Raw genomic sequence first — 20,427 nt, forward strand, 5'->3', positions numbered from 1 at the left:
AACGCCATACACCTGGCGACCTGGTCAGCGTGCACTGCGCCCGGCATACCACAGGAGTCACTAGTGCGCGATGAGACAAGGATATCCCTGCCGGCCAAACCCTCCCTAACCCGGACGACGCTGGGCCAATTGTGCGCCGCCCCATGGGCCTCCCGGTCGCGGCCGGCTGCGACAGAGCCTGGGCTCAAACCCAGAATCTCTGGTGGCACAGAGCCACTGCGCCACCCGGGAGGCCCTGCTAGCCTGGATCTTGGCCAGCTTCCTACAGTTGCAACATTTTGCATTCCTAGTAGCAAATCATTCCTCTGTAGCATTTGCCTTACCACATCTGAAGCATTTGCATCCTGTCATTCAAATTGTGTAATTTTGCTTTGGCCCGTTTGCTTTGTCCATGCCCGTTTTTGTGTCTCTATTTGTTATTGTGCGACGTGTGTTTGTATGCTACTTCACTGAGCTGTGCACCGTTAGCATTAGTCCCTTGTTCGCTAATATGCCCTTTTACTTGCTCTGACTGCCTCACAAGTTCTACTGATTTGTCGATTGTCAACTCAGGCAATAGCTGAAGCTTCTCTGACAACTCATTATCTAATATAGCTATGACCAACCTGCCCCGGATATTTTAGTTCTTGCCAGTATCGAAAGCGCATGTATCAGCTAGGTTTACACAAGCTTTTTGGCGCGCTAATGAAAGCGGGAACTTTCATGAATAATGTTCACTTTGGGCACAAAATTATTGTCCAGATTACCCATAACGGTCTAATAATCATTCTTATTCTCCTCCATGGAAAACATGAATCAATCAATCAAATTATTTTATCAAGCCCTTTTTACATCAGCCGATGTCACAAAGTGCTATACAGAAATCCAGCCTAAAACCCCAAACAGCAAGCAATGCAGATGTAAAAGCACAGTGGCTAGGGAAAACTCCCTAGAAAGGCAGGAACCTAGGAAGAAACCTAGAGAGGAACCAGGCTCTGAGGGTTGGCCAGTCCTCTTCTGGCTATGACGGGTGGAGATTATAACAGTACATGGCCAAGATGTTCAAACGTTCATAGATAGTAATAATCACAGTGGTTGTAGAGGGTGCAACAGGTCAGCACCTCAGGTGTAAATGTCAGTTGGCTTTTCATAGCCGATCATTCAGAGTTAGAGACAGCAGGTGCGGTAGAGAGAGAGAGAGTCGAAAACAGGAGTCATCAGGCCAGGTAGTCCTGAGGCATGGTCCTAGGGCTCAGGTCCTCCGAGAGAAGAGAGAAAGAGAGAGAAAGAGAGAGAGAGAGAGCGAGAGAGCAGGTCTTCCTTCCCCAGCTAATAGAGCAGAGTACAAACCTATACCTCTCCATCCTCTTCGTTTAGCTTAGTTGATATCCTGTAACAATTAAATCATTGGCTCCATTCTGGGCAGTGTTCTGGGTGACTGAAGTCAAAGTTTTCTGGAGGTGGAAACTTAGCCATTGTTGCTGATCTTCTCACACTATGTAATGTTATGCTTTATATGAAGAATCCAGAGGTGAATATAACCTTGGTTGACTTGAATGAAACAGTAAGCATAGCTAGGTAGCTAGCGACATAACACCGGAGACTGTTTTCACTGGACTTGTTACTTGACAAGTGCACAGGGACCGACTCGTCCAATCACCTTTTATGGTGACATGAGTACACTTGCGCCCCGCACTATAATAAAATAGTTCCAATACAACACTGTCGACATGGTAGGCAAGGAGGCACAAATGTATAGGCTGTTGTTGGGTTCATCTTTCTTCCATGGTCCTCCATGTAACACCTACCAGCCTTGAAAGAGGAGCGCCATATTTTGCCATTTTGTTTGTTCAATGTAGCCCATCGAATATGTATAATATAGTCAATAACAGATCTGAATGATGTGTTTTTCAGATAATACTGTTGTCAAGATAGCAGCCTGGCTGTGCCTGATCACATCTGAATTCCTTTCACTGGATAGTTGTGTTAAAATGGTGAACAAGGGAGTGAAATATGGTCATGACCCTTACATTCAAGCTGTGATCTTTAGCAAATTCCAATCTGTTCTGTGCAGCCTGAAAGTGCAGTTTGTCACTCTCCTAGGTCACAGGAGAGAAGGCTCTGGAATGGAGAGAAACTCAATCAATTTGCTTATTTGCTCTATGACGGTACCTCCCTTGAGAGTGAACCTTTACAATAATATACCAAGGGAAACGGAGAAGAGATTGAATTATGTTGCCTTTGGAAGGAGCATTAGAGGTTCCGTGGCCGCCGCTGAACTGGCGTCCAGTGAATTTATAGTCCCGACCAGCTGAAGGGAACAGAATCTGCTACCTGGGACTGTTTGGTCCCAGTCATGATGCTCAATTTCCATAATTCTTGGAGTTAAATATTAGAACACATTAGCTTCATTTCCAAATGGCCAGTGGCTCCTTTTGCCTAGTTTCCACAGATTTACGGAAAATACAGTTGCCTGTAATAATCAAAATCCTAGTTGCACAGGAGTTTGGTTTGTGCTGACTCTTGACAATTTTGAACATTTGGGCCATGAACGAGCATTTTAACATGCTCCATCATGATTTGGATCATGGTTTACCATGCAGTTTTATGATAATAATGGTGTCTCATGATACCCCCTGTTTACTTCACCTACTAATTTTCTTTCTGTAAGGTGATGAACTGGAAACAAATGTGGCTGAGTTAAAGCAGTACTGCATGGAAGAGTGGGCCAAATTTCCTCCACAGCGACATGAGAGACTGATCAACAACTACAGGATGCATTTGGTTGCAGTCATTGCAGCTAAAGATGGCACAACCAGTAATTGAGTGGAAGGGAGCAATTACTTTTTTACACAGGAGCATTGGATGTTGCATAATGTTGTTTATTAAATAAATTAAATAAGTATGTAATTGTTGTGTTATTTGTTCACTCAGGTTCCCTTTATCTAATATTACGTTTTGGTTGAAAATCTCATAAAATTCGGTATCAAAAATTTGCAAATGTTTGAGAAAGTTATAAAGGGGCAAACACTTTTTCACAGCACTGCATACATAAACTCAAAAAAAGAAACATCCTCTCACTGTGAACTGCGTTTATTTTCAGCAAACTTAACATGTGTAAATATTTGTATGAACATAACATTCAACAACTGAGACATAAACTGAACAAGTTCCACAGACATGTGACTAACTGAAATGGAATAATGTGTCCCTGAACAAAGGGGGGTCAAAATCAAAAGTAACAGCCAGTATCTGGTGTGGCCACCAGCTGCATTAAGAACTGCAGTGCATCTCCTCCTCATGGACTGCACCAGATTTGCCCATTCTTGCTATGAGATGTTACCCCACTCTTCCACCAAGGCACCTGCAAGTTCCCAGACATTTCTGGGGGGAATGGCCCTAGCCCTGCCTTCCTCTTGCAGGAACTGCTGACACACTCCAGCCACATGAGGTCTAGCATTGTCTTGCATTAGGAGGAACCCAGGGCCAACCGCACCAGCATATGGTCTCACAAGGGGTCTGAGGATCTCATCTCGGTACCTAATGGCAGTCAGGCTACCTCTGGCGAGCACATGGAGGGCTGTGCGGCCCCCCAAAGAAATGCCACCCCACACCATGACTGACCCACCGCCAAACCGATCATGCTGGAGGATGTTGCAGGCAGCAGAACGTTCTCCACGGCGTCTCCAGACTCTGTCACGTCTGTCACGTGCTCAGTGTGAACCTGCTTTCATCTGTGAAGAGCACAGGGCACCAGTGGCGAATTTGCCAATCTTGGTGTTCTCTGGCAAATGCCAAACGTCCTGCACGGTGTTGGGCTGTAAGCACAACCCCCACCTGTGGACATCGGGCCCTCATACCACCCTCATGGAGTCTGTTTCTGACCGTTTGAGCAGACACATGCACATTTGTGGCCTGCTGGAGGTCATTTTGCAGGGCTCTGGCAGTGCTTCTCCTGCTCCTCCTTGCACAAAGGCGGAGGTAGCGGTCCTGCTGCTGGGTTGTTGCCCTCCTACGGCCTCCTCCACGTCTCCTGTGGTACTGGCCTGTCTCCTGGTAGCGCCACTATGCTACCACTAGAGTGAAAGCACCGCCAGCATTCAAAAGTGACCAAAACATCAGCCAGGAAGCATAGGAACTGAGAAGTGGTCTGTGGTTACCACCTGCAGAACCACTCCTTTATTGGGGGTGTCTAGCTAATTGCCGATAATTTCCACCTGTTGTCTATTCCATTTGCACAACAGCATGTGAAATTTATTGTCAATCAGTGTTGCTTCCTAAGTGGACAGTTTGATTTCACAGAAGTGTGATTGACTTGGAGTTACATTGTGTTGTTTAAGTGTTCCCTTTATTTTTTTGAGCAGTGTATATTGCAATTTTTAAGAGTATACAATAACATTCAAGGCTGAAATGGAATTCTTATAGAAAGAGAGATTCAGAGAGAGAGGGAGAGAGAAAGATTCTTGCAGTACCTGTATAGCCTAGAGAGTTGTCATCTTCATGTTCAGACGAGGGTGTGGGGGTGGCATCTTCATTGGCCCTATCCCGTGTGTCTGTATCTGCAGAGAAAAACACAAAGGATTGATTAGACCATAAGAAACCGCCTCCCTCTCTCACAATCTAACACTTTGACCTGTTACTATTAGGTTAAAAAAATCTGTTGGTCTGCCCCTGAGTTAGGCAGTTAACACACTATTCCCTGGGCGCCGAAGACGTGGATGTTGATTAAGGCAGCCCCCCCGCACCTCTCTGATTCAGAGGGGTTGGGTTAAATGAGGAAGACACATTTCAGTTGAAGGCATTCAGTTGTACAACTGACTAGGTATCCACCTTTCCCTTATTGACACAGCAGAGATCATTCCTCAGATTGTGCCCATGCTGCCCTCCATCATTCGCTTAAAACTGAGGAAGAAAATAAACCCGAAAAAGACTAACAGGGTCTGTGACTGAGCCCGAAGCCCATAGAAAAATAGAAAACGGAGATAGAAAGAAGGGAAGAGAAAGAGAAGTGAAAACAGACTGTGTAAAACATAAGCCTTTCCATCAGACATCTCAGTCCAATCTCCCACCACTGGGCAAACACACAGCTGTTGACCTTTCATAATGTCACAATGTTTGAGGACGTCTTGCTGTGAGAAAGATATCATCACCTGCAACTTGATAGCCTGTCTATTAGGTACACCCATCAAGTAACGGGTCGGACCCACCTTTGCCTCCAAAACAGCCGGAATTCTTCAGGGCATTCTACAAGATGTCAGAAAAGTTCCATGCTGACGCAATGACGCAGTGTTGGTCCATGCTGACGCAATGGCATCACGCAGTTGCTGCAGATTAGACGGCGGTACATTCATATTGCGAACAGCCTGTTCCATCTCATCCCAAAGACGCTGTATTGGGTAGAGGTCTGGGGACTGACCAGGCCACTCAAGTAAAGTGAATTCACTCCAAGCAATGTTTTTCCAATCCTCAATTGTTGCTGATCGCATGCCCACAGGCTTCTTGTTTTTAGCTGATAGGAGTGGAACACGGTGTGGTCTCCTGCTGCAATAGCCCTTCCATGACAAGGACCAACAAGTTGTGCATTCCAAGATGCTGTTCTGCACACCACTGTTGTACTGCACCGTTTGTGGCCCACCTGTTAGCTTGCACGATTCTTGCCATTCTCCTTCAATCTCTCTCATTAACGCGCTGTTTTCGCCCACAGGACTGCCGCTGACTGGATGTTTTTACTGTTGCGCGTGAAAAGCCCGGCACACCTGGCACCGACAATCATACCATGCTCAAAGTCGCGTAGGTCACTCCTTTTGCCCATTCTAATGTTCAATCGAACAGTAACTGAATGCCTCAATGCCTGTCTGCCTGCTTTATATAGCAAGCCACTGCCACGTGACTCAATAAACTGGTGAGTGTATACAGCAGTAATGTCATCATAATGGGGTTTCAACAGAACAGCCGTACCTGACAGCATCCAGTTCAATCCAATCCTCAAAACTCTATTTTCATTCAAATCAAGTCAAATTGTATTTGTCACGTACACAGTTTACAGCAGGTATAAAAGGTGCAGAGAAATGCTTGTGTGCTAGCTCCCTCAACGTTAAAGTACAATAATCAATAAGAAGAAGTCAAATAGAAAACGTATTTAAAAGCAGCAGTAACAGAAGGGGGACTACTAATAGCCTGATATGTACACAATATGATTTACAGTATAGAGTATGCATGTTCTCTGTCAAGTAGGATTGTATTTACAAATATAAAATGTTAGAGTGTCAATATATATTACAATCAAATCAATTGTATTTGTCACATGCACCGAATACAATGTCATCTTGGTAAGCAACTACAGTGTCTATTTGGCCTTATGTTTTAGGTTATTTGTCCTGCTGAAAGGGGAATTTGTCTCCCAGTGTCTGTTGGAAAGCACACTGAACCAGGTCTTTCTCTAGGATTTTGCCTGTGCTTAGCTCTATTCTGTTTCTTTTTATATACAAAAAACTCCCTTGCCGATGACAAGCATACCCATAACATGATGCAGCCACCACCATGCTTGAAAATATGAAGAGTGGTACTCTACAAAGCTTTGTATTCAGGACATAAAGCTAATTTCTTTGCCATATTTAGTGCAGTTTTACTTTAGTGCCTTATTGCTAACATGATGCATGTTTTGGAATATTTTTTATTCTGTACAGACTTCGTTCTATTCACTCTGTCATTTAGGTTAGTATTGTGGAGTAACTACAATGTTGTTGATCCATCCTCAGTTTTCTCCTATCACAGCCATTAAACTCTGTAACTGTTTTAAAGTCACCATTGGCCTCATGGTGAAATCCTTGAGCGGTTTCCTTCCTCTCCGGCAACTGAGTTAGGAAGAACGCCTGTATCTTTGTAGTGACTGGGTCTATTGATACACCATCCAAAGTGTAATTAATGACTTCACCATTCTCAAAGAGATATTCAATATCCTATTTCTTTACCCATCTAGCAAAAGGTTCCCTTCTTTGCGAGGCATTGGAAAACCCAGATTTTTGTGTTTGATTCTGTGTTTGAAATTCACTGCTCGACTGTGGGACCTTACATAAAATTGTATGTGTGTGGTACAGAGATGACGTAGTCATTCAAAAATCATGTTAAACACTTTTTTTGCACACAAAGTGAGTCCATGCAACGTATTATCTGACTTGCGATAACAAAGGGGTTGAATACTTATTGACTCAAGACATATTATATTTTTTATTTGTTTTTTTCTTAAAACATCATTTTACTTTATTGCATGTAGGCCAGTGACACAAAATCTAAATGTAATACTTTCTTTATTCAGGCTGTAAAACTACTAAATGTAGAAAAAGTCAAGGGGTGTGAATACTTTCTAAATGCACTGTGTGTGTGTGTGTGTGTGTGTGTGTGTGTGTGTGTGTGTGTGTGTGTGTGTGTGTGTGTGTGTGTGTGTGTGTGTGTGTGTGTGTGTGTGTGTGTGTGTGTGTGTGTGTGTGTGTGTGTGTGTGTGAGAAAGAGAGAGTGTGAGTCTGTGTGCATGTGCTTGTGTGTGCGTTTATGGGTGGTTGTGTGTGTGCTTGTGTGTAACGGCTGGATGCGTGGAGAGTCAGTTCAAAAAGTCTTCAGGTGCAGCTAGTCTCTAGGTTGCAAATAGTCTCTAAGGTGCAGGTCTGCTCAGGGAGACAGCTAAGGTTAGCTCTTCAGCAGACTGATGGCCTGGTTGCAGAAGCTGTCTCAAACCTGACGCGCTGACACCGCTTGCCAGATGGTTACAGAGCGTTGTTATTGGATTCCCTCATGTTTTCTCCTCTGATTGGACTTCGAGGTGGTGTGTAATTCTGAGGAATACTGACCTGAGGGTACTGAAGGAATATGTTGGCCCATGATTTCCTAGAACCGGATCCAAGTTCCTCTATTTCCCCTTGCTGTTTATATTGGGTCTTTTACGTCATACTGTCACAAAGGAGAAATTGACGGATTTCTCAGCAATGTAACCAGTGAGTGGCATGGAAATAATCTGACCAAACGGATCAAACTGGTGCAGATTGAGTGCATGACGTATGGCTAGCCCGACACAACCTCTCATAATGTGGACAATATCCTCCACAACATTCAATTAGGCCTACACGTTCTCATGAGCCGTTTTTATTGGGCAAGATCCTCTGAAGGTTTGCAGGAAATCCATGACATAGAAATGTCTGAGAGCACCAATAGCTGACAAGGATGAAGACCTCAATGAAAGTCAGTCTTCCACACTGTACCATTAGTCTTTATCAAATCAAAGCTTCATTTATAGAGCACATTTCCACAATGTGCTTCACATGAAAAAAGAATTAAAACAATGAAAATAAACATTTCTATATTTACTACACAACATAAGATGAAAAACTAAAGAATGACACAAACTGAACAACTAAAAAGCACCCTGAGGAAAAGCAAAGCTTAAAATATGTTTTAAGACATTTTAAATATGTCCACAGTTTCGACCCCCCTCAGGTTCTCTGGCAGGCTATTCCAGAGCCTGGGAGCATAATAACTAAAGGCTGCCTCTCCATGCCTCTTGGTCCTAGGCTTTGGGATTGTTAAAAGGCCAGTGCCAGAGGACCTGAGGGACCTACTGGATACACAACTTAAAAGCATATCTGATATGTATTGGGCTGCACAATCGTGGATTAAAAGCCAATAGAAGAATATAAAACAAATATTCTAAAACGCACAGGCAGTCAGTGCAAAGACCTTAAAACTGGTGTAATGTGTGCTCTCTGTCTGGTCTTGGTCAGTAGCCGTGCTGCAGCATTCTGTATGTTTTGCAGTTGACCAATGGCTTTCTTGGGTAGACCAGACAGGAGAGCATTACAGCAGTCAAGCCTGCTTGTATTAAAAGCATGGATGAGTCTCTCTGTATCAGCCTGAGAGCGAAATGGCTACAACTTGGCAATGTTCCTATGGTGGTAAAAAGCTATTTTGGTCACATTCCTAATGTGTGATTCGAAATCGAGTTCAGAATCTAAAATAACACCTAGGTTTTTTACCTGGTGTTTTATCTTTATTGCCCATGACTTAAAATGTATGGCCAGATTCTCTCTCTGTGCTTTGACTCCAACAATAAGTTCTGTGTTCTTGTCTTGATTTAGCTCAAGGAAATTGAGCCACGCATATGGACAGAGTTACCCTTCAATACTTTTATTTGAACATTATTTGTCCAGATAAGTGGATTGAGGACACATTTGTATTAGATCAAGTCGTTTTTAAAGGATGACTGATCCCATCTGGCTGTGAATGTAGTTGGCACCTTACCTTCCCCTAGACCAGCACCAAGACAGTAATCAGCACCAAGCATTACTCCTCTGATAGAAGACAATGGAGAGGTTTCTGTTATATGGTGAAGATAGAGCTGACACCAATCCTTTTCACCTGCTTCCTGATTTGGAGTTCATCTCTGACACACCTGAATCCCATCAGAATGTCAGCACAGATCTGCCAGAGTGGTATCAATCAATAACTGTTATCACTTAGTGTAGTATTAGCGAAATCAGGACCTCACGACTGAGAGTTCACTCTTATATCCATCTATTGCTTATCTGAGTTCTTAGTGTTATCCTTGACTCGTTATCCGAGCGCTCTGCCCAGATCACAAGCCCAATACTTAAAGGGATGACATGGGCTGAGGTTTTTCAAACAGAAGTGTGTGCCTAGTTTTGCAAATATACTGTAACTGAATAATTGAAGTAATTGCCACCATCTCTCTTTATCAGCCCTGAAAGCCAAGGTGTGACTATATCTGTTCATTCCAAGCTAAGCCTATGTCCCAGCAGTGCAGGAAAGGTTCTCTGTCAGGTCCAGTTTCTCATACTAACCTCCCCATCAACACTAGAAAAGCCAAAACAAAAGGAATGCAGAAAAATGGAGAGGAAAGTGGGGAAGGAAATTCCCAATATCAATTAGATCAGGAGTAAGGTGAAGAAAAGTGATTATTTTTAACATATTCTCTCCATTCTTCCACACTACTGTTATAGAGAGATCATCTTAATAAAGCAGAGACACGGGTTCACACAATAACAACTCTCAGGAGTTTGAGGTTAGAACTGAATCCCTGTTTTCCTTTAATCCTAAACCTAATCCTAAACCTAATCCTAAACCATGCTATAGATTGGCCCACGTCACCTCACCTTATTGCCCTCTGTTTTGCAAGCTCTCTCCTATCTCCACGAGAGCACAACATGACTTCACTCGTCTCTCTCCACACTAAGAAAATGATAATTATAAGGTGCATGACAATGATGACTACATCTTAGTTGCAACACATAATTCACCTTAAATCCCCTGTCATTTGATAATTGTTTACTGGATAGAATGCAGCTTCCAGGAGGAAAGTCATAACTGTGAAATGCTATAAATCTTGAAAAAGGAGCAGTGTGATCGATCTCAATATCTCAATGTGGAAGTCACCACAGGAATATGATCTCATCATAGCATCTATCTGTAAAACCAAACACTTTAGGTCTTTCAGAAGCACTATAGAAATGGGAAATACATTCTCAGGGAGACTCAATAGAGCAGTATACTAGTAGAATTGTCTCCCTGTTGCATAGACAAACTGTCTCCCTGAGAATGTATTTCCCATTTCTATAGTGCTTCTGAAAGACCAGGAAGTCCATGCTACCAGTATACTGCTCTATTGAGACAGAGGGAGGATGGGCTGGGTGACTTTAAGGTGAACCTGGAGATTTACAGTGTGTGAGGTGGTGCTTTCTCCTCAACATTCCCATGGCAACCACCAGCTGAAAAAAAACAGTCCATCTGTAAAATGGGCTGGGATTGCTTCTGAACACAGGTAGACTGCTGATTGAGAACTAGGTACAGTAAAACACACAGACCATACCAAGAAGAAAGAAGCTGTGTTTTGGTAAAAGCTATGTTTTTCAGTTTGCTTTAGTGGTTGTCTTATAGCTGTGTGGTGCTGCATGGAAAGGGGCTCTGATGTGAGGATGTTCGATGTTGACCATCGACCATACAGTTTTGGTTGGAAACCACACAACTCTCCTTACTTCTGAGAATTCTACGACAAAGGCTTTATTAGCCCACAGTACAGTAGATCCGGCATGATTCCCATGAATGTACTGGTTCACCCACAGCCATACCCCTTCCCCAGGTTCAGACACACACATTTCAATTACAGAAATGCTTACACAGTCAAAAATGAACATACATACCTTCTATAGGCCTACTGCACAGTGCATACATACACAACTGTACCTGTAGGCTACTCACTCACAGGCTAAAATCATACTAATGAATTATGTTATAACTGAAGCTTAAACCCCTGCTGCCCCTACAGTCTAACATCAAGAACTACATCAATAATAACTTACTGAAAAAGACTGAGTACCTCTGCAGCAGTAGTGTAAAGTAACTAAGTAAAAATACTTTGAAGTACCGGTACTACTTTTTGGGTATGTGTACTTCACTTTATTCTTTATATTTTTTACAACTTTTACTTTTACTCCACTACATTCCTAAAGAAAATATAAACTTTTTGCTCCCATACTTTTTCCCTGACACCCAAAAGTACTCATTACATTAAGAATGCAGGAAAATGTTCCAATTCACTTATCAAGAGAACATCTCTGGTCATCCCTACTGCCTCTGATCTGTAGGACTAACTAAACACAAATGTTTTGTTTGTAAATTATGTCTGAGTGTTGGAGTGTGCCCCTGGCTATTCGTAAATAAAATACAAAAAATAAAATTGTGCTGTCTGGTTTGCTTAAAATAAAGAATTTTAAATGATTTATAGCATTTACTTTTACTTTTGATACTTAAGTATATTTTAGAAATTACATTGACTTATAATACTTAAGTATGTTTAAAACCAAATACTTTTAGATTTTTACTCCAGTAGTATTTTTCTGGGTGCTTTTCACTTTTACTTGAGTCCTTCCTCTTTTACTCAAATATGATCATTGGGTATTTTTCCCACCACTGCTAGAGAGAACCACATTACTGCTTTTACCTGGCACAGGTCAGCTACCATTCACTGTGTTATACTGTAATGGTGAGTATTACACTCAATGTTCAGTTTATAACACGTAGATTGATAGAGGAAGGATTTTATGAAGCATGGTGATGTTCAAAAACAAGCCACAAGAGGGTGCTGCCACTCCATCCTATTGCATGTCGTGCAGGAACAAGAGGCAACAAAGCCAAGTCTATTTTGTGTCCATCTTATACTGTCAAGTTTTGACCATGTAGTAATGTTTTGTTTGACTAGATACAGTATACAGTAAGTACAATTTAAGTGTTATCTGAGTTTATGAGAGTGCTGGAAAGTTAATCATGTATTAATATTTGCATCGATAAGGTGCTAGGTGGGATACCAGTAAGATATCTGTCCAAAAGCAAAACAATGTATGCAATCAGTAGAGATGATGCATTCACAACACAGTACAGAACACCACCTGCAACAAAGTAACTCCAGTCCTGGCTCACACAAACAGACGGACAGACGGACAGAGAGACAGACTACCAGGAGACTTTTTAAATGTGGGTCAAAATCAACAGCCAAATGGCAAATTTCTAAACCCCTTTAATGAAGAACAGGCGAGTGAAGCCAGCTGGTGGGGACCCATATAAATTAAGGATCTCATTGGATTTCAGCTCAGCCCTAAGAGAGGGATCGCTGGAGGGGCACACACACAGGGGGTGAGGAGGACATGGTATGGGGGGCAGTTCCATGTGTACACCAGACTGATGGGCTGCATTAGAAGAGGGGGGCACATCGCCATGACGACAGGCGACGACAGAGAACGGCAAGTTGCACAGATGGCTGGTCGCTCACACGGGTCCCAGTGCACAAGAGCAAACAGCCGACTGGCGAACGAATACACTTAAAGTGTCAATCATAGTCTGGAGCCAGGCCTGGCACTGCTCTAGATCTGTAGAGCAGAACAGTCACTCTACCTTATTCCTCTTCCCTGCCTTCATCCCTCCTTCTCTTCATCCCCCTGCAACATGCACTGATTTCCACCGGGAAACAGGGAGCAACACAGCACACACACATGCATTTGGAATTTACAAATACATACAAACACAGACACTCTATTCTTGTCATTCTCTCGCTTTCTATCTTTCTCTCTTTCTGTCTCACACACACGCACACACACACACACACACACACACACACACACACACACACACACACACACACACACACACACACACACACACACACACACACACACTGTGTGATTTCCGCTTGGGGTCCATCTCTGTATACGAGGGCAATGTGATTCATGAGAATATAAGACTATATTATTCTCTAGATCCCTGCATGCGAATGCAATGATAGGATGTGTGAGAGTCCACAGGGATCCAGCAAGCCTGGGGCAATAAGCCATTCAGGTGACTCATGATCAGGCTCGGGAGTACGATTGAGTTATTCACTCTTGTATCCTGCTCTGCATCATTATCCTGGTATATATCCCTGTGCTTAACCAATAGCATGGCAGCTTTCTCTGTGCTTAAGAGGGCAAAATCAATTAATGGGGATTTATAGCCATGGATACAGGAGATACTGACACCACCAGAGAATAGGTAGGTTCCAATGATGCCTGTTTAGTGGGCTGTAGTGTACAGAGTATGTGTGTGAAGTGAACAAAGGGCCCGTCACTGTGTTTCAGAACCTTGGAGAGCTCCATGTCGACAGGATACTTCCTGTCATTAACCCCTAACCAGTGGTGTAACGTACCTAAGTAAAAATACTTGAAAGTACTACTTAAGTTGTTTCATGTGGTATCTGTACTTTACTATTTATAATTTTGACAACTTTTACTTTTACTTTACTACATTCCCAAAGAAAATATTGTACTTTTTACTCAATCCGTTTTCCCTGACACCCAAAAGTACTTGTTACATTTTGAATCCGTAACAGGACAGGAAAATTGTCAAATTCACACACTTATCAAGGGAACATCCCTGGTCATCCCTACTGCCTCTGATCTGGCAGACTCACTAAACACAAATGTTTAATTTGTAAATTATTTCTGACTGTTGGAGATTGCCCCTGGCTATCCGTCTGGCTTGCATAATATAAGGAATTTGAAATTATTTTGATACTTCAGTATATTTTAGCAATTACAGTTACTTTTGATACTTAAGTATATTTCAAACCAAATACTTTTCGAAGTCATATTTTACTGGGTGATTTTCACTTTTACTTGAGTCATTTTCTATTAAGGTATCTTTACTTTTAAAAAGTACCCAAGTATGACAATTGGGTACTTTTTCCACCACTGTCCCTTCAGTTGAAACTTGTGCCCCCTCAGTTTTAGTTTTATGTCCCTATATAAAAATAGCAAAAAAGTTAAAATGATTGAGGGACAGGTTGGTTAAAATGATTGAGGGACAGGTTGGCAAAATCTGTATCTCCACTGCTCTATGCCATCACAATGTTCAGGCTATGGAAAGTCACTGGGGCTGTTAGGTATGACTCCTTTGGGTTTCCATAGAAAGTAGTATGCTCATCTGTGGTAGGTTAAGTGAATAATGGGATACGCCGCCTGTAATATTTGAATTCTATTTGTAAGGGCGGAGTCAAGATTACCATTGAAGCTGTGAAAACACATTTTCCACTTTGACAAATGTGTTCAGCCAGCACAGAAGAAGCATACTACACCTGAGGAAAGCTGAATAAATCCAACAGGCTTTTAAGGGGATCTTACAAAAAGATTTTGGGGACAATGGAATGATCAATTACTCAGGAAGTTCCACAGAGCATCAAGGGGGCTGCAACTCTTCTGAAAAGGTAAGAAACAATCTAGCTCGTTGGTTTTTATAAAAATATTGGTGGTATAGCCAGTGGTGTCATTTCAGCAAAAACCTAGGGAATGGAATGACAAAATGTCATCATCTTCGTCGTCTGAAGAGGAGAAATCATCGGACCAATATGCAGCGGGTATATTGCTCATCTTCGTATTTATTGAAGGTAAACACACTTAAACAAAATAACGACGATAACAGTCCAGTAAGGTGCACAGACTAAAGTGGAAACAACCACCCACAAACACAAGTGAAAACGAACACACTAAATATGGCCTCCAATTAGAGACAACAACAACATAGAACAACAACAACATAGAAAGAGAAACCTAGAATAAACATAGAAATAGAAAATATAGAACATACATCAAAACCTCAATACACACAAAACAAACACCCCCTGCCACGCCCTGACCAACCTACAATAACAAATAACCCCTTTTACTGGTCAGGACGTGACAGTTCCCCCCCCCAAAGGTGCAGACCCCGAATGCACCTGAAACAAAAACTCACAAAACAATAACCCCAAACTAAAGGGAGGAAAGGGAGGGTGGACACCATCAACGACGGTTCTTGTGCTACACCCCCCCCTTCCCAATCCTCCCCCCTACGGAGGTGGCTCAAGAGCGGGACGCAGACCCTGCTCCACCACTGGCTCACCCCACTTTGGTGGCGCCTCTAGAGCGGGGTCCCTCGCCGCCGACCCCGGACTGGTGACCCTCACAGCGGGCGACTCTGGCGTCGCCGGACAGGCGGGCGGCTCTGGCGGCGCCGGACAGGCGGGCGGCTCTGGCGGCGCCGGACTGGCGGGCGGCTCTGGCGGCGCCGGACTGGCGGGCGGCTCTGGCGGCTCCGGACTGACGGGACTTTCAGTAGGCCTGGCTCTGGGCGCAGGCACAGGACTCACCAGGCTGGGGAGACATGCAGGAGGCCTGGCTCTGGGCGCAGGCACAGGCACAGGATGAACTGGGCTGTGCTGAGGCATGATGGCTGCCGTGCGTAGAGCAGGCGCAGGGTAGCCTGGGCCTAGGAGACGCACTGGTGGCCAAATGTGCTGTGCCGGCACACTTCTCTCTGGCTGGATGCCCACTCTAGAACGGCACTTGCGGGGGACCGGTATCAACCTTACCGGACTGTGCGTGCGGATGGGCGAGACCGTGCGCACTTCCGCATAGCACGGTGCTCTCAACGCCAAACGCTCCCCATAATAAGCACGAGGAGTTGGTTCAGGCCTATTTCCTGACTTACTCCAACTCCCCGTGTGCCCCCCCCCCCCCCCACATTTTTTTGGGGGGGGCTGCCTCCTCACCTCCTGAAATGGAGGATATAGTGCCTCATACTTCCGTCGCTCAGCCTTTGCTGCCTCCAGCTCCTCCTTCGGGCGCCGGTACTCCCCTGCCTGCCTCCAGGGTCCCTTACCATCCAATAATTCCTCCCATGTCCACGACTCTAAGTAGCTCTCCTGCTGCTCCCTCCTCCGCTGCTTAGTCCTCTTATGGTGGGTGGTTCTGTCATAATCTTCGTCGTCTGAAGAGGAGAAATCATCGGACCAATACGCAGCGGGTATATTGCTCATCTTCGTATTTATTGAAGGTAAACACACTTAAACAAAATAACGACGATAACAGTCCAGTAAGGTGCACAGATTAAACCGGAAACAACCACCCACAACACAAGTGAAAACGAACACACTAAATATGGCCTCCAATTAGAGACAACAACCACCAGCTGCCTCTAATTGGAGGTCATTGAAAAAAACACAACATAGAAAGAGAAACATAGAATAAACATAGAAATAGAAAATATAGAAAATACATCAAAACCCCGATACACACAAAACAAACACCCCCTGCTACGCCCTGACCAACCTATAATAACAAATAACCCCTTTTACTGGTCAGGACATGACACAAAATGACTTGCTTTATTGTATAGGGCACTGTCCATGGTGCTGATAGAGGTTAGAGGAGATTTTGGCACCAACCTATTAGTAGGGCTGGGCGGTCACGAAATTTCATCAGCCGGTGATTGTCAAGCAAATAACTGTCGGTCTCACAGTAATTGACCGTTAATTAACATAAACGCATTTAGCATCTCCTGGCTTCCCTACAATCCACTGATGCAGACCTTTGGAACATCTACATTTCATGTAAAATCCATGTAATATAGCCTACACCTTCACAATAAATCCACTATTTATTTTAGACAGGTCTAAAGAAACATGATATGAAGAAAATGTAGTCTATTTCAGAAGAACAGAATAGCATACTCTGAGTTGTCTTTTTGTTAGGTCCTGATCTGGCTATGTCAAATGGCTGTGGACTACACTAGTTCATTTAGCAGACAAGATTTTGCTGGCAATATTTTATATTATTTTATACTATGAAGAGTACATTTGAACAAAGCTGAATAAAATAGAAAGGATATTTCTAGTGCGCACATCCGGCTATTCTGTGTTGAGCGGTTAACCTGTTTGGGATAGGGGCAGTATTTTCACGGCCGGATAAAAAACGTACCCGATTTAATCTGGTTACTACTCCTGCCCAGAAACTAGAATAGAACCAAAACAACAGCCACTGCATGTTCACCCCGCTTCCATCCAAAAGTTGAGGTCAGTACAGATGCATCAAAGCTGGGACAGAGAGATTGAAAAACAGCTTCTATCTCAAGGCCATCAGATTGTTAAACAGCCATCACTAGCACAAAGAGGCGGCTGACTACCTACAGACTTGATTTCATTGGCCGCTTTAATAAATGGAACACTAGTCACTTTAACCTGTTGGGGGTAGGGGGCAGTATTTACACGGCCGGATAAAAAACGTACCCGATTTAATCTGGTTATTACTACTGCCCAGAAACTAGAATATGCATATAATTATTGGCTTTGGATAGAAAACACCCTAAAGTTTCTAAAACTGTTTGAATGGTGTCTGTGAGTATAACAGAACTCATATGGCAGGCAAAAACCTGAGAAGATTCCTTACAGGAAGTGCCCTCTCTGACCATTCCTTGAGAATCTTGTCTCTGTTTATTGAAGACTGAAGATCTTTGCTGTAACGTGACACTTCCTACGGCTCCCATAGGCTCTCAGAGCCCGGGAAAAAGCTGAATGATATCGAGGCAGCCCCAGGCTGAAACACATTTGCGCTTTTGGCAAGTGGCCGATCAGAGGACAATGGGCTTAGGCGCGTGCACGAATCGACCCCATGCTTTATTTTCTTTCGTCTTTTTACCTAAACGCAGATTCCCGGTCGGAATATTATCGCTTTTTTACGAGAAAAATGGCATAAAAATAGATTTTAAACAGCGGTTGACATGCTTCGAAGTACGGTAAAGGAATATTTAGACATTTTTTGTCACGAAATGCGTCGTGCTCGTGACCCTTCTTTACCATTCGGATAGTGTCTTGAACGCACGAACAAAACGCCGCTATTTGGATATAACAATGGATTATTTGGGACCAAACCAACATTTGTTATTGAAGTAGAAGTCCTGGGAGTGCATTCTGACGAAGAACAGCAAAGGTAATAACATTTTTCTTATAGTAAATCTGACTTTGGTGAGTGCTAAACTTGCTGGGTGTCTAAATAGCTAGCCCTGTGATGCCGGGCTATCTACTGAGAATATTGCAAAATGTGCTTTCACCGAAAAGCTATTTTAAAATCAGACATATCGAGTGCATAGAGGAGTTCTGTATCTATAATTCTTAAAATAATTGTTATGCTTTTTGTGAACGTTTATCGTGAGTAATTTAGTAAATTTTTTGTAAATTCACCGGAAGTTTGCGGGGGTATGCTAGTTCTGAACGTCACATGCTAATGTAAAAAGCTGGTTTTTGATATAAATATGAACTTGATTTAACAAAACATGCATGTATTGTATAACATTATGTCCTAGGGTTGTCATCTGATGAAGATCATCAAAGGTTAGTGCTGCATTTAGCTGTCTTCTGGGTTTATGTGACATTATATGCTAGCTTGAAAAATGGGTGTCTGATTATTTCTGGCTGGGTACTCTGCTGACATAATCTAATGTTTTGCTTTCGTTGTAAAGCCTTTTTGAAATCGGACAGTGTGGTTAGATTAACGAGAGTCTTGTCTTTTAAATGGTGTAAAATAGTCATATGTTTGAGAAATTGAAGTAACAGCATTTCTAAGGTATTTGAATAACGCGCCACAGGATTCCACTGGCTGTAACGTAGGTGGGACGACTTCGTCCCGCCGACCGTAGAGAGGTTAATAATTCCACTTTAACCTCTTGACGGGCTCGTCCCGTATGCGGGACGGACATCCAGCGAAAAAATCCTATCGCCATTAGCATAACGAAATTTAATATATATATTTTTTCAAATATAGGACTATGTTATATCGTTTTATAGATACACCTCTCCTGAATCGAACCACGTTGTCTGATTTCAAAAAGGCTTTACAGCAAAAGCAAAACATTAGATTATGTTAGAGGAGTATATCGTAAAAGTAGCCACATAGCCATTTTCCGACCAACCACATGCATCACAAATAACCAAAAAACAGCTAAATGCAGCACTAACCTTTGACAATCTTCATCAGATGACACACCTAGGACATCATGTTACACAATACATGCATTCTTTTGTTCGATAAAGTTCATATTTATATATAAAAACAACATTTTACATCGGCGCGTGACGTTGACTAACTATTTTCCCTCAAATGCCTCCGGTGAAACAGCGCTACAATTTACTAAATTACTATTCGAAAACATTTTCAAAATGTAATATTGTCATTCTAAGATTTATAGATGAATATCTCTTGAAAGCACCTGTAATGCCAGATTTAAAAATAACTTTACTGGGTAATCACACTTTGCGATAAAAGGGGATGCGATACTCAGAAAAATAGGCTAGCAATACAGGTCAGCGCCATCTTGGAACAATCGCATATCAAATCTAATCTTGTATACTATTGTCAATAATCCCTTACCTTTGATCATCTTCATCAGAACGCACTTCTAGGAATCCCAGGTCCACAACAAATGTATTTTCGTTCGAAAAAATTAATCCTTTATATTCCAATAGCTTGTTCTTGTTAGCGCGTTCTGAAGGCTGCTCCAAAACTTCCGTCGTGCGCGGGACACCTCTTTCCAAAAAATGCATTTTTTTTTATTTAGGTTCGTTCAAACATGTCAAACGTTGTATAACATAAATCTTTAGGGCCTTTTTCAACCAGAGCTCCAATAAGATTCAAGGGGGAAGATTGCATTGTCTTTCAAAACGTTTAGAAAGGGGAGGGTAACCAGGGGCACCGGCGTCATAATGGTGATGGCCCTCTCCGTGTGACCACGTTCCACAGCGTGTCATTCAGTCATTTTTCACAGTAGGAGACTCAAACCACTTTGTAAAGACTGGGGACATCTAGTGGAAGCAATAGGAAGTGCTCAATGAACCATTGCTCACTGTGTGAATTACAGGCAAAGTGGTGAAGTTGAGTCCGCAATTCAGAATTCCACATCCTGTTACGATCGGTCTCGGGGTTTTGACTGCCATATGAGTTCTGTTATACTCACAGACACCATTCAAACAGTTTTAGAAACGTTAGGGTGTTTTCTATCCACAAGTATTAATTATATGCATATCCTAGCTTCTGAGTTTGAGTAGGAGGC

The 20,427-nt window shown here is 42.8% G+C and overlaps 1 protein-coding gene across 1 annotated transcript in view; it reads right to left on the reverse strand.

The window, feature by feature from the left end:
* Positions 1 to 20,427, reverse strand: part of LOC106603264 (roundabout homolog 1) — a 218,000-nt gene that overhangs the window by 159,753 nt on the left and 37,820 nt on the right. The window contains 1 exon segment of the mRNA XM_014196673.2: positions 4,452 to 4,538. Coding sequence (XP_014052148.2) covers positions 4,452 to 4,538 — 87 coding nt within the window.

The sequence above is a fragment of the Salmo salar genome, chromosome ssa04 (assembly GCF_905237065.1).
Source record: "Salmo salar chromosome ssa04, Ssal_v3.1, whole genome shotgun sequence".
Classification (NCBI taxonomy): domain Eukaryota; kingdom Metazoa; phylum Chordata; class Actinopteri; order Salmoniformes; family Salmonidae; genus Salmo; species Salmo salar.